Here is a 16447-nt window from a genome sequence, read left to right as displayed (position 1 = left end):
ATGCTTTGATTAATAAATAATAGTGAAGTTTTTATTTTTAAAATTAATTGCACATCCAACTCACAAAATCGCTTTTTTAGCATATTTCTGTGTTCAATTTGATTTTCACAATTTAATCTATGAAATACCAATACAGATACATTATGCAATTATTAGATTTTTTTTGTACGTAAACCTGTCATTATTACTGAAAAATTAACAAAATTGATGAAACAGCAATATATCCCAGGATATAATGTATGGAATGTATGAACAGGAATCCAACTAACGAAATGTGTAAACTACAGATATTCACCAAACAGAAAAAGCGAATAAAGAGCGATAAATTAGCCATAAACTACACCTGTGTTTTAGGTTTACCATACAGCAAATCCCCACATGACGTCACTACACACATTTTTCCGTGCGCGTTTGCCCACGAAAGTGCAGACGGTATTTGGCCGTGTGATAAGGCCTTTATATAGCAAGTATATAAAGAGGAAGTCCTGCAAATAGCAAAATATTCAATTCTGGTATTCCAATTTCAACATTTTTGGCGTCTGCGAATCTGAAAGAAAAAAAAAAAAGGTTTTAGAGTAGTATATATATATATCTGTTAACAGTTAATAAAAGATACGAGATAGATAAATGAAATTCGGTGTATGGGTTTCGCACTCAAATAACATCTTTACAACAAATTTGTAGACTTATCTTAAATTTTGAATAAATCCATTAACAGAAAGTTTTCCATTCCGTAAACAAGTGAGCGCCATAACTGTAAAATGGACAAAATGGATAAAATTAGGTCTTGTTTAAGCATGTAAACTGCAGATTCATGTCAAATTTTGAAGCAGATCCTTGAATTGATTGATCGCCTATCTATCTGTATATTCATATGTATTTAAATCTGATTATTTAAAACCTAACGATTTAAATAAATGAGGTTTGACGTGCTCTTTGACGACTAGCTAGTTTGCCGGGATTAATATCCATTAAAATTTTTAAATAATATTTTATGTAACCTTTTCTCTTAATAGCTTCTCCAGCAAAATATTTTTAAGCTTCAAATTTTGATTGTCATATGAATCATACTATTACAAAAGCCTTAAACCATTTCGTTCCTTTTCCGATGAATCTGTAAAATTTCCTGTCAGTTCTCGTAAATTTTGAGCTTTAAATTAAATACAAAATCATTTTTTTGATGAAGCTAGTCATGTTTCTTTTAAATATAAATTCATAAAATAGAATCGTTCGGCACTGAAATCTTATGCGCTCTACAGAATAATCTTCATAATTTATTCAACATCTCAAAGAATAATTAAATATAAATTTATCTGATTTATTATAACGTTCAATTTTTGGTTTCATTTTTGAAAGAATTTCAATGATATAAAAAGTAATATTCATTATTTATTTTGTTTCGGTCAAATAATATTTATTTTGTTTATTTATTTTTATTTATTTTGTTTCGGTGTATAAATAATCTTCAAAAAATGATGAAGTATAAATTTTTAAATCTATTTTTAAATTAACATTTCCTAAGGACTGTAAAATAAGGAGAAAAGGAGTCCTTCCGCAATCATATTCTGTGAAATATGATTGCGGAGCGTGTAAGATTCTAACTTTTAAATACAAAAAAACAAAAACAAAAAAAACAACTTTAAATCTGACTGGATTTTGAAGTTTCGAATATTATAACTTTAAAGCAATCAACCTTGTGGAAACTGGATTGGTGTATCTTCTTTGAGACGTCCGATAAAGCGGTCTGAAATCGCGAGTTTTTATATGATAGTAATGTGTAAATTTTCACAACTCATTCAGTTTTAGTTGCAATAGAGTGGAAGTTTCTTTTTATTTAAAAATACTCGCCTTGGAGATCAGCTGGCTCATTTGGAATATTATACATTATATTTAATTTTCCTCAAATCGTGTGTATATAACTTCATGTCCATGATTCTGCAAAATGTTAGACATTAAAAAAGTGTTAATTCAATTTTCTCTTACATATACACATTCTGTTTATTATGTACATGCAACTTTCAATTCCATGACATAATGGCGCCATTAAAAATGTAACTGACCAGTTCTCCTGTCTTCTAAATTTCACGATATAGTTCCTTCTCTTTTAAATCCTTTCATAAACTATACAGATATTAAGCAGAAATCTGGCTTTTAGCTTTCAACTATGGAAACAAAGTCACGCTATTACATAGTTGATGAAGCAATGAAAAAAGTTCGAACTTTAAGTCAACATTGTAATTAATCTATTATTGGAAATCAGGCGTTAAAAAAAGACAAAAAAAACTAAAATTTGGCAAAAATTTGCTCAGTTATTAAGTTACTATAAAGAAAGACAATTTTTTTATATTTTAAAATGATGTTAAATTTATTTTTGTGTAATAATATTTTTGGAAGTTATTACGGAAAAACGTCAAAATGCAGTTTAATTTTTAATTAATTAAATTCTCATTATAATTTAAATAATAATAACTCCGGAGTGCACATTCTTATCCTCCAAGTTATACATGTGCCGAATTCGGCAACTGTTTCCCTGTACAGCGCCAACGTACACACGCACGTTCATCTCCATCATTCTTTAACATGAAGGAGGAGATCTATTGCAAGAACAAGGTATTGGTTGCATGAAGCTAGCTGGGTGTTATGCATTAATTTTAAATATTAATTATGTAATATTTATGAGTCGTGAACGCTTAAGATATTGAATGTAATCATTTGAAACTTTGCGATAAAAATACCTTTTAAAGTTTTTTTTTTCCCTTGAAATTTTTTGTTATAAGACATTTTAGATTATCTAATATTTTTTATGGAAGCTAAAAGGATATTAATAATATTTTAGAGTAATTAAGTTTAAATACAATGCCAATGTATATCATCTCAAAGATATCCATTCAATTCTAATTTTTAAAATTTCGAAACATTTTTTTATCGTCTGTATGACTAATTTAAAATATATTACCATTTTTTGAATTTGTTATTAAATGCATTTTACAGGGAATTTCTTGCTTGTGTAACTTTATAAAATCTACTAAATCTGAATACAAAATATTGAAATTTCATATAATTTTTATTAGCATTCTTGTGTTTAACTTAAAATTATATAAAATAAAAAGGAATCATTACGCCTCGGTTCTTCTTAAGTGATTTTCTCAATAAAATGTCCGATTAGCTCGATCAGCCAGCCAGTCGGATATTTCCTTAATGTTTTTAAAATCATCATTCGGCCTGATCAAAATGATGATCAATATATAGGGTCAGCAAGAAATAAGTTACCGACTTCAGAGGGCTCTAATATACGTTCTATTGGTCCAAATAAGATAAAATTTGAACTGTAGTTTATTCAGATGATGTCCTTTACATTTATTAATTAAAAAAATAGTACAAAAATTCACCAATAGATGGCATTGTAACTCAAATGGCATTTATTTGTATATACTGAAAATGTGGAACATAATTTGCGTTACAGCGCATGTCTATTACCAGTTTTCTTTGGATAAAAAGAAGACGGATTCTGCACGAACATTAGTTGCTTGTCTGTTCGTCATGCCCAGGTTGCAAGAAAAAGCACTACTGGTGAAATTGCACTACCAGAACCAACAAAACTCCGTTGCAGCTCTAAAGGAATTTCATCGTATGAAGTAAATACGAAGAGGTTGAATGTCTCCACGAGCCCTATGCAAGATGATGCAGAAATTTGAAAAAAGTGGGCAACTTGCATTCGTCCAGGTAGAGGACGGTAAAAAAAAAAAAAAAAAAAAAAAAACATTCTCGTCTTCCAGCATTGAAAATGTTGCGCCTGTGCTCTCTGAACCAGCAGTCAGTCGCCGTATAATAGTGTGAGTTTTCCAGTTGTTTTCCGTGTTCTGGATATGCCGTATTCAACTGCACGAAAAATCGTACGGCAGATTTTGCATTTTTATCCATACAAAATCAAGTTTGTGCACCTGTTGCAGGACGGGGACTTAGAGATCCATAAAACTTGTGCACTTCAGTTCCTTGCTTGAATGGTAGTTGACACAACTTGGTCATGGAACATTCTGTGGAGTGATGAGGCCCACTTTTGCTACAATGGGCAAGTTAACACTCGCAACTGTCGAATTTGGAACAACCCTTGCATCCTGAAAAAGTTACAGTATGATGGGGTTTTACAGCTATCTTTTATCATTGGACCGTATTTCTTTGAAGAGAACTTCAAATGGAATCCAAACCTGTTCCGTCACAGGACAACGGTACCATGATATGCTGAGGGATTTTGTAATCCCAAATCTTCTATAGCGTGGATGCCTTCAAGACATCATTGTCATGCAGGATGGTGCACCGCATCATACTGATCATCGTGTAAAGCGAGTGTTAAAACAGCATTTCACAGAAGCACGAGTTATCAGCCGTCATTTCCCTATAGCATGGCCTCCTCCCTCGCCGGACATCACCCCTTGCGTCTTTTGGTTGTGGGGTGATTTGAAGGACAATATCTACTGTCAAAGGCCATCATCTCTACCAGATCTGAAGGGCAACATTCGGCGCCGTATTCTTAATATCCTGGTAAACGCACTCCAGTCATCTATAGAAAATATGGTTCTTCGATAAGAGCATATTGTTGAAAATGAAGGAGGACATATTGACTGCACTTTTAATTTCCCTTTATTTAACAATTATAAACCATATTAAATGGTTTTATGTGTATTACAAAACCACCTAACGGTAAAGTTTCGTACTATTTTTTTTATTTATTTAATAAATGCAAAGCGCATCATCTCAATAATCTGTAGATCAAATTTTATCCCATTTAGATCATTAGAACGCATTTTAGAGCCCTCTGAAGTGCGTAACTTATTTCTTGCTAACCCTGTACTTAGAAAATAAATAAATAATTAAAAAAACGTGATGTGTCACAGAATTGACACTAATAAATATTAAAATGTTTATGAATAGCTTTCGGTGAATAAAGTATTGTTACAATTCTAGAAAAGACTTTGAACGCGAAGAATAGCATTGGTGCAGACGAGTATTACTTAAACAATGTGTTCCGTCTTAGAGACGCCTTTCCCCTATTCCAGTTGTAGTGATCAGGAAAGCGGCGCATGCGCAGTTTCTGTTGAACTTGGATACGCTTCTTTTTTATTACTTTGTGATTCAGAATTTGTAATGCCTTATTAGAGATGTAACGTGAAACGATGTTGCTTTGTGTTCGTGTTCGTCAATAAATGTTATTCTGTGTTTTATGATATCTTCGATTCATTGAAAGCTAGAAATAGATTTTAGATGTAGATTATTAAATAACTGAACCACATAATAGAGTTAGAATGGCGCGATTACATTTAGATTTATTTGATGGAAGTTCTGGCGCCATATACATCAGTCATTTTTTTTGGTGCATCGGCCGGGAAACAGGAAGTCGGATGTGATAGTATCATGATTTAGAATATCGCTTTCGCTTTCGGATACTGGCTGCGTTGAAAGAGAAAGAAAGGTAAGAAATACCTTTTATATAGAATTTCGATAGAAATAATTAGAACTCATCTGAAAATATTATTTTGATTTTTAGATATAGATATAGAAATTGATATTATTGATGTGATAAAACCTTTGATATTGATTGAATTGATTTGATTATAGAATTTCTAGAGAATTTTGATTACTATTTTTTGATGAATATTTCTTTGATTTGAAATACTGCTTTTGTTTTTGAAATTACTTTTGATATTGTACTGTTATATTTAGTTACTTATATATTATAAGAATGGATGAAAAAAAGAAATTGAAAAAGTCTAGAGCTGTCATTCGTACAGCAGTAACTAAACTTATAAATAAATTAGAAAGCGAATTTGATGAGCAATCTGTTGATAGCTTAAGAGGGCATTTAGAATATTTGAATGAGATGTTAAAACAATTAAGAGAATTAGATAGTAAGATTCAAGAAATTATTTCAGAAGAAAACGAATTTGATACGGAAATAGAAGCTGCTTTTCAATACAATGAAAAGATTACTTTATTATGTTCTAGAATTTCAATACAAATTAATAAACTCTCTAAAGTTGATTCTAGTATTTCATCACAGTTTAACCCAAATTTGGCATTGAGTACACAGAATGGTTCGTTAAATAATTCGGTTATTGAATCTGCTGTTAATTCTAATAGAACTGTCAATTCTGTTCGTCTACCTAAATTAAGTATCGATAAATATTTTGGGGACCCATGTTTATGGTTAGAATTTTGGAATAAATTCTAAAACTCCATTGATCAAAACGAAAGCTTAACAAAAATAGATAAATTTACGTATCTAAAATCCTTACTAGGAGGATCTGCCGGTAATGTGGTGAATGGCTTCGCATTATCCGACGAAAATTATGATAAAGCTTTAATGTTATTAAAAGAAAGATTTGGAAGAGATGAGCTCGTTGTTAATGCTCATATGTCAAAACTGTTGAATCTTTATCCTGTAAAGGATTCAAGTAATATAGTTGGACTGAGAAAATTATATGACATTTGTAAAATACAGATCAGAAGCTTAGAGTCACTTAACGTTACATCTGGAATGTATGGTCATTTACTTCAGCCAATTCTCCTTAAATTAATACCCGAGGATCTAGTTTTAGATTTTAATAGAAAACACTTAGCAAAAACGGAAGAAAATAAATTCAATGTTATGGAATTGTTACAATTTTTGAAAATTGAAATAGAATGTCGAGAATCATCTATTTTGCTAAGTGGCTGGAAACAAGGCCGTGCGCGAAAAAGACAAGAGCGCTACCTAGAGGAGGCCATTAACATGAGAAATTTAGCTGCTGTGACGTCACAGCGTAAAGCCTTCGTTTGAGTGCTTGCGATTGGAATGCGCGCGTGATTTAAAGAAATACATATCAAAATTCCGGTGTATTCTTGGATTAACTCATTCTAAAGTAAGTTTTTTAAATTTATGTTAGTTCCATACAAAAATAGGCCTAAGTGAAGATTAGTGTGCACCAGCCGATTATCGCCAATATTGCAACCCATCGGATCCCTCTTATAGCAACCGTACTGCTGTTTTGTTTACTATTTTTTGCAATGGTTGAGTTGTACTTAAACAACAATTAAATTATGAAAATTGTTAAATTAAAAATATTAAAAAAAATATCGATTAAAGATTTTACTTTTGTTCTTTATTATAAAGAAATTTAAGCTTATAATTAAAAGTTATTTTCTTCTTTCTTTTTTTAATGTGAATACGAACAGAAAATATTTATTCTTTTGCAATTTTTAATTGTCAGTATTTGCTTTGAAAAAATCGTCTGCATTCTCACTTTCAAAGACAGCTACAAATGGAATTCTTCGCAGTTCTCATAATTCTTTTGGTGTTATAACGGTTGGTTCCCTTCATAATTTGTTATGTCGGGATTATATCGAACATGTAGAATGGATGAAGAGAGAGTTAAATATGCATACATATATATTTTACGAGTTAATGAAATTAGGAATAGATGCTTGTTTGAAATTTTGTATTGAGAATGGTTTGATATCGAACCGGCAGAATGGATGGAAGGTGAGTGGAATATATTCTTTTACAAGTTGATGAAGGTGGGGAAAGTATGTTTGTTTCAAATTTTGTATGGAGAATGTTCCGATTGCTTATTTCTCCGTTTTTTCTTTTCTCTTGGTTATGTACTGTTTCTGTTTTCCACACAGTCTTTATGTTCAATGTGCTAGCGAAGCTACTAGGTTCCCGCTCCAGCTGCTAGCGAAGCCGTAGGATGTTTTTTTAAGTTAAAATATCCTGCCCGGTGCCTTCTACAGATGCCGAAGGCATCTGTAGAAGGCACCGGGCAGTATGAAAAAAAAAAAAAAATACTTATCAGTAAAAAGTTCTAATTAGATGGCGGGAAATAGTAACCGTAACTGTTCGGCGGAAGTATTTGTTTATTTTGTCCGCCATCTTTATTGGCGACTTGGCATTGTTGGCGCAGCTGGGTGCACACTAAAATTCACTTTTACCCAAAAATATAATCTAGTTATATTTTAGAGTTAACTTTGATTGCAATATTTTTAGATATAAAGTTGTTCTTGTATTTACTCACGTGGTAACAAGTCTAATTTGATGCTTTAATTGTTGATTATATTACGTCTACATTATCATTTATTTAATTACGTAATTTAAGGTTCTCCTCTAGGTTAATTCTTAGGTTCTTCTAAAGCTTAGAAATTTCAATAGCTTCTTTTAAATGTAAGTATTTCATAATGGTTAGAAATTAATGTTACTCTTCGAGATCGGCTAAGCCTAAAGTACGGAAAAAATCAACTCGCTTGTGCGGGCCGAGCAAAACGAAATTGTTCGGCTGAAAATTAACGGACTTTTTCTCTTTATGTAAAGCATACATAATTTTTTAAATTCAATTGTGGACAAAAGAAAATAATAGGTTTTTGGAGGAAATCGCTAGAAAATTATTCAGAAACGCAGTTATTTTTTAAACATACAGAATGACGAATTTTAATTTGAAATAGTTTAATTAAATATTTCCTATATTATTTTTATTAAAGGTAATAATTTAAATTTGTCGAGATCCTTGAACTTAATGCTAATTTAGCTTTTTTAATTTTAGTTAGCTTTAATCTTACATTTTTTGTAGAACCTGTGCCCCATTATTAAGAATGACCAGCTTAGAGCTAAAAATTTGAAAAGAAAACTGTCAACTTTTTCTTAGTAGGATAAACTTTAGGATATTAATCTTTTAGCAAACGAAGGAAATAGACCTACTGGGAAACCCACCTTCGCTTAATATTTCTGAAAAGGGGTAGTGCATCTAGAAACAGTACCCCCAGGGTGATGTGGAAAGCTGTTTCTAACAATTTAATTAGAAATTTATGTAAATAAAATTAAATAATTTATCGTTTTTGTATATTTTTTCTCAAAACACTGGATTATCCAACATCAGAATTTCCTGCTTTGAATTAATCTTTTTAAAATTGATTTTTTAATGAAATATCAGTTTTTTGCATATGCTATTTTATGAATATGAAAAAAAAAATGTTTTTTGGTTTCTGGTACTTTTTCTCTAAACAATGGGTGATCTTCTATCAAAATTCATTTCTTGCAATTGAAATTTGTGTCAAAGCCTCTTTAAAAGTTTTTTATTTTACTTGTACTATTTTTTTTTCAAATATTTTAATTAATCGTCGATGTTAAAAATTCATTCAGTAATAAGTAAATGCTAAAAACTTTGTACTTCTGTTGTGTTTCTGTAAATGCGATTTGATTTGAAAGGAAACTTATGGATTTAAAGATACAAATCTCCTATTTATTTCAAAGGTCTTCTTAATCCGCAAGAAAATAAATGTTTAATTAAAGAGGTTTTATGAATTCTTAGTTTTTATTGGCTATTCATTCCGAGGTTAGTTTGAATCCGTAAAAAAAGATAAAAAAATTTCTATCGAAAGACGAAATAGTTAGTTTCTGCATAGGAATAGCGTTTCCTACATCACCAACAAAGCTAAGCAGAGGCTTTCGACTGTGACGTCACGAATTCAACCTTTCGGCCTCCTGCATAGCTACTTCTGTTTATCTTTTTCGCGCACGGCCTCGCTGGAAAGGTGAAAGAAAAAAACCCGTCACTCATAACGTAGATTTTAAAAATCCTAAATGCAATCAAAATAATTCATGCGATAGAAAAAACTTTACAAATGACAGGCAATATAATAGAAGTTGCATTCCGTGGAATAATAATTCGCCAAAAACTCATGAATATTTAGCACCAGTTGTTGAGAAAAAATGTGTATATTGCAATGATAAACATATTTCAGAACTTTGTGAGGGTTTAACAGTTGATGAAAAAAAGGATATTTTAAGAAAACAAGGTCGTTGTTTCTTATGTCTAGAACAAAATCATCGAATTAAAAGGGATATGTGCGAAAATTGTAACAAGAAACATAACCGATCGCTCTGTTATCAACTGGAAAACAAAACTATTAATGCAGAGAATAAAATTGTATCCGCAGTTTCCCATTGCAATTATAATATAAAAAATAAAGAACCGGAAGTTCGAGTAAACACTCAGTGTTCCGTATTATTGCAAACATGTACTGCCTGTATTCGCTCTCCATTTGATGATGATAGACTTGAAACAGTTCGCATTTTGCTAGACAATGGTAGCATGAGAAGTTTCGTTTCACGAGAAATTTCTCAACAACTTAAACTTCCTGTTATTAGAAAGGAAACTCTATCGGTATATGGTTTCGGTGCTAAAGAAACAACTGAACGAACATATAATGTTGTTAAAATTAAATTAGTGAATCGCGACGAACCGACTTTAAATATTGAAATTGAAGCATTAGAAACTGAACAAATAACTGCAACTAATTTACCTGCTCCTAATGAAAATATTCCGAACTTAAATAAACAATTAAAAGGATTACAGCTTGCTGATTGCTATGAATTTAGAAATAACAAAATTGTGCTTTTAGTGGGTGCTGATTACTATTATGATATAGTTACTAGTAGAATAAAAAGGTTAAATGATAAGCTTGTAGCCACTGAAACTTTATTTGGTTGGTGCCTCCAAGGAAAAATCGATATGACAAATCAAATATTGGAAATGAAAATTATAGTAGAAGAAAAAACGATATCGGATGAATTAAAAAAATTTTGGGAATTAGAAAACTTAGGCGTTGAGGTTGATACCGATGAAAACATTTTTGACGATAGGATTATGAAGGAATTTGAATCGGGAATTACTTTCTCTAATAACAGATACAACGTAAAGCTCCCGTGGAAACCTGGTATGAAGGAACAGTTGCACGATAATCGTGAAGTTGCTCAAAAACGTTTTTTAGGTTTAAAAACAAAATTCCTTAATGACCCCTTGCTTTTCACTGAATACAAAACTATTCTGGATGAGTATCTAAAGGAGAACATTATTGAACAAGTTACGTGTGGGTTGAATAAAAAGACGAACGAACCAACATTTTATTTGCCTCATAGAGCAGTGATCCGTAAGGATAAGACGACAAGTAGATTACGCATTGTTTTTGATGCGTCTTCCCATAGTAAAGGAGAACTATCCTTGAACGATTGTTTACATATTGGATTAAATTTAAACCCTGATATTTTTCTTCTTCTGATTAGATTTAGAGAAAATCCTATAGCATTTACAGCTGACATAAAGCAGGCATTCCTCCAGATAGAAATTAATGAAGAGGATCGGGATGCGACCAGATTTTTTTGGCAGCAGGAACCAGATAGCTCTAAAGGAGACAATTTGATGATATATAGAATGACCCGTGTTTTATTCGGGGTAAGTTCAAGTCCATTCCTTCTCGCTGCAACAATCAAGCATCACTTGAAAAGGTATGTTGATAATTTTCCTGATACTTGTGCAATTTTAAATAATTCTTTATATGTCGATGATTTAATTAGTGGTCAACAAAATGTAGAGGATGCTTTAAAAACGTGCTTAGAAAGTTTTAAGATTTTTAAGGATGCAAGTATGATTTTAAGAAAGTGGCAGACTAATTCATTCGAGTTGCGTGATCGATGGAAAGATATTGGAATGGACATTGGTCCATCCATTGAGCCTAAAAACGAAACTTTCATGCCTTCTAAGGTACTAGGAGTTGTATGGAACCCCGACCGTGATTTATTTCATTTCGATGCTAAAAGTTTAATACAATTTCTCTCGAAACGAATGAACACTAAAAGATTTCTCTTGCAAGCTGCAGGTCGTATTTTTGACCCTGTAGGGTTTCTTGGACCATTTATAATTAGATTAAAGATTTTAATACAAGAACTGTGGTGTTTGGGTTTGGACTGGGACGAGCGTTTCCCAATGAAATTAGACACTGATTGGAATGAATGGTGTGAGGAAGTTCTAGAACTGAATACTTTCAATATACCCCGTTATTATTTTGGAGATGCTCATTCCACTGAAATAGATAACATTCAAATGCACTGTTTTTCAGATGCCTCTAAGAAAGCTTATGGAGCGGTTGTGTATTTTCGAGTAGCATTAAAGGACGGAAAGAGTTTTACTAGTTTTGTAGTATCAAAGTGCAGAGTGGCTCCATTAAAAACAATTTCAATACCTAGACTTGAGTTAATGAGTGCTCTCTTGGCAGCTAGATTGAGTAATAAAATCTCCAAAGCTATAAAGTATCCATTAACTCATTACTTCTGGACCGATTCATCTATCACTTATTTTTGGATTAAAGGCGCTCCTAGTAGATTTAAACCATTTGTGAAAAATAGAATTCAAGAGATCCAAAGATTTACTGATCCAAAAGATTGGCGTCATTGTCCTGGAAAGGATAATCCTGCCGATTTAATATCAAGAGGTGTGTCGGCAGCCGAACTTCGTGATAGTGATTTTTGGTGGCATGGTCCTGATTGGTTAGCACAGAATGAACACTCTTGGCCTAAATCTTTGGAACTGTCAAAACAGTTAAATATTGAAAACATAGAAAATTACGAGCTTTGCAAAGGAGCTATTTTAACTTCAACAGTTGTAGAGTGACCTTCAGAGAACGATTTAATTATAAAATATTCTTCATTTGACAAATTAGTTAGAATCACTGCATGGTGTTTAAGATTTATTAATAATTGTAAAATTAATATTTCTAATAGAAAGGAAGATTATTTAAGTGCTATCGAAATACAAAATGCTACAAAGATGTTAGTAAAGTATGTACAACGATCTGAATTTAAGTCTGAAATAAAGTGTTTACAATTAAAGCATCCAATTCCGAAGAATAGTAAAATTTTATCTCTAAATCCATTTCTTGACAAAGATGAGCTGCTTCGAGTTGGGGGAAGATTAAAATTTTCAAATCTGTCAGATAACCAGAAGCATCAATTGCTTTTACCCAAATTGCACCATTTCACAGATTTGATTATAGAACATTTTCACAAAATATCTCTACATTCAGGCACGCAGACGACACTTTTTCTTATTCGCCAATCATACTGGATACCTTCGGGACAAGATCGAGTCAGACGTGTGATAAATAGATGCTTGACTTGTTTTAAAGCTAGAAGTCAAACTATTAACCAAATGATGGGCGACCTGCCCAGGGATCGAGTTATCCCATCTCGACCATTTGAAAAGGTGGGACTCGATTTTGCTGGTCCCATAATTACTAAACCTAATCTTAAAAGATCTAGAGTGACTTTAAAATCATACATTGCTATTTTCATATGTTTCAGTACCAGAGCAACCCATTTTGAAGTAGTGTCTGATTTGACTATTGAGAGTTTTTTAGCTTGTCTTAGGAGATTCATTGCTAGACGGTCAAAACCCTCAATCATATGGAGTGATAATGCCACTAATTTTAAGGGCGCATAAAATATTTTGGATTCCCTGCTAAAAGCATGCAAATCGGATGCCGTGAAAAGATTTTGTGCCAAGGAAGGTATAGTGTGGAACTTCATACCTCCAGCATCTCCTCACTTCGGTGGATTATGGGAGGCCAATATTGGAGCTATGAAACGGATCTTGTTGAAGGTGACTAAATCAACAGTGTTGACTTTTGAAGAGCTTACTACGCTGGTGACACAGATTGAAGCAGTTTTGAATTCAAGACCACTGTGTCCTCTTTCTGCCGATCCAGCTGATCTTCAACCTTTGACACCTGGCCATTTTTTGGTGGGAGCACCACTGTTGTCAATACCAGAACCCAGTGATTCCTTGACTAACATTTCTTTATCTTCTAGATGGTCTCTCATCCAGTCTCTTAGATCCAAATTTTGGAAAAGATGGAGCCAAGAATATCTCAACTCCTTGAGGTCTCGAGCTAAATGGAAACTACCTCAACTGAACATCAAACTCGGACAGCTGGTACTCCTGAAGGATAATAGCAAGAGCCCCATGGAATGGAACTTGGCCCGAATTGAAAAGACATATCCTGGAACAGATGGACTAGTCCGTGTCGCAGACATCAGAACTCCTAAAGGAATTTTTCGGCGAAGTATCAATAGACTCTGTCCACTCCCTTTCGAAGAAGGTTTTGGACAACTGTCCAACGGGGGCCGGGATGTTCCGTCTTAGAGACGCCTTTCCCCTATTCCAGTTGTAGTGATCAGGAAACCGGCGCATGCGCAGTTTCTGTTGAACTTTGATACGCTTCTTTTTTATTACTTTGTGATTCAGAATTTGTAATGCCTTATTAGAGATGTAACGTGAAACGATGTTGCTTTGTGTTCGTGTTCGTCAATAAATGTTATTCTGTGTTTTATGATATCTTCGATTCATTGAAAGCTAGAAATAGATTTTAGATGTAGATTATTAAATAACTGAACCACATAATAGAGTTAGAATGGCGCGATTACATTTAGATTTATTTGATGGAAGTTCTGGCGCCACAATGTTTGGCCTAAAGCTACCAAACATGGAAGATATATACTTTGGAAAGATAGAATGAGTACCTCTGAAATATTTCTTTTAAAATTTAGATAGAACTTTAATTAATTAAAACTTTAGAGAAATTCTGGCGTTCCTGTGCGATAACTTCCCAAATTGTTATTGCACAAAAATAAATTTATCTTATCTCAAAGTTCGTTAAAAAATTCTTTTTAATTTTACCAATTTAATAGACTTGCGCATTTCCGTGAATTCGGACAATTTTTCTAAATATATTTTCCCCTTGATTTCCAACAATGGAATTCATTGTTACCGTGAAATTCAAGCTGTTTTCATTGTTTCATAAAACATTTCATCGCGTGATTTCCTTTTATTGCTGAAAAGTAAGGAAGAAGCATTTTGTTTAAAATTTGCGCAATTTACAAAATGAATTTTTAAAAAAAGTAAGTTACAATATTGCAAAATTTATAAGATAGATAAACCCGATATTTACGTTTTTAGTATCTCTATGATGTTATGGGACAGTCTGCATTAAAAATGTTCAGGTGCACAGTAAAAAACCTACATAACACCATTAAAAGAGCATGGCGTTAAAATCAGATAATTTGGGGGGGGGGGGGGGTCATGAAAAGAAGTTACATGTAATGAAACAAATAAAATAATAAAAGGACAGCCCTCTAGCGGCGATAAAGAGAAACAGGTAATCAACCTCTAGCTGTCGGAAATGTAGCGTCGTTAGGATTTGTCTAAATTGCTTTATGTGTTAATTGTGTTGTATCTAATTGTTTGTGACCATAACTCATTAGATCTTAAATATAATTTTATGTGAGCTAAAAAGACGCGCAAAAATTTGTGTCTGTGTGATTTAAGAATGAGAGACGCCAGCTAGTTCACGCAGTGACATTAGCCATGTTCAGAAGTTATGATTAATTAGTCACTCAAGTAGTGTTAATTGTAGTAAAATATCTTTTAATATAATTAATGCTAATTTTATGAATACTGAGCTCACTTTATTTTCATTTCTTATTGTTTCAGCAAATCTCTTAAACAAAGCACATTTTTTTTAAATAATGAGTATCTCTTTTGTTTCAAAAACTATGTTATTTAACTCCTTATCCAGTATTGTTAATAATTTGCCCCTATTTTCAAAGACTGTTTTCTAGCATAGTTAAATACCAGAATGAAAGTAGCAATAAAAGATAAACCAAACAAATGGATGTAACTTCTTGCACAGAAAAATGTAGTTTTTACAATCGACTCACAGAAAGACAATTTCAGGCCAGCTTTCAAAAATTGCAGTTTTTAAAGGGTAAGTTATAAATTTATTATCTTTTTGAAAGAGAAAACTTATGGTGATTTTTGATATACTTTTTTAAGTCAACAAGAAAGACAAATTAAAAAGAAATACAAAATATTGTTATTGGCAAAGTTCGTTTAAATTGACATTTACTATGCACCTACCCAGATAACTCATTCTACAGAGTCTGCCTTTGCATGGAATTTCTTTTTTTGAAGCTCATATAAAATGTAGCCAAAAATTTAACTTTTACCAATCGAATTGATATCAAAATAAGATTTTCTCAGTAACACTTGTACTCGAAATACTGCGTTATACTTTTCAATAAACTTTATGGTTTGGTGGTCTAGAAAAAGTCAATGATCCCTGGTGCTGGTTTTTTTTTCCGTATCTAATCATCGTATTTTATTTTAAAAATTAAAATGAATGCCCAAATGCTTTTCTATCTTGGAGTCACCTCAGAGCAGTTTAGAACATCTGTACCTGATTTATTCCACTATTGCTACACAACTGTGACAGCTACATAATATATTGTTACAGTTATATTAAAATGTCGTAAATCAAATTTACCAAACATATTAGTTACATTTTACTGATTCAGAACACATATTAGTTACATCAAAAAACTTTCACAGGTTGATTACATTTATTCTTAAATCGTTGTTTGTGACATTTGATTGTTGTGATAACATGTCATATGTCACTAGTGTTGCTGTTACATCAAACTCTTATAATTTTACAGTATATGGTTTTCGACATGTGACATTTTGATTAGTAGATTTGACTAAATATAATTACTAACGGTGATGTGACAAGTTGATAGCCTTCTGTCTAT

At 32.3% G+C, this 16447-nt stretch overlaps 1 protein-coding gene across 1 annotated transcript; it reads left to right on the top strand.

Annotated features, from left to right (window-relative positions):
• Positions 1–10118: 10118 nt before the first annotated feature.
• On the top strand, positions 10119–12473 carry LOC129980755 (uncharacterized). The gene has a single exon (XM_056091138.1). The coding sequence runs from the start codon at positions 10119–10121 to the stop codon at positions 12471–12473; it is 2355 nt and encodes a 784-aa protein (XP_055947113.1).
• Positions 12474–16447: the final 3974 nt, after the last annotated feature.

Source organism: Argiope bruennichi, chromosome 8, assembly GCF_947563725.1.
Source record: "Argiope bruennichi chromosome 8, qqArgBrue1.1, whole genome shotgun sequence".
Taxonomy (NCBI): domain Eukaryota; kingdom Metazoa; phylum Arthropoda; class Arachnida; order Araneae; family Araneidae; genus Argiope; species Argiope bruennichi.
Note: the sequence above shows the minus strand (reverse complement) of the source record. Positions and strands in the feature narration are given on the sequence as shown.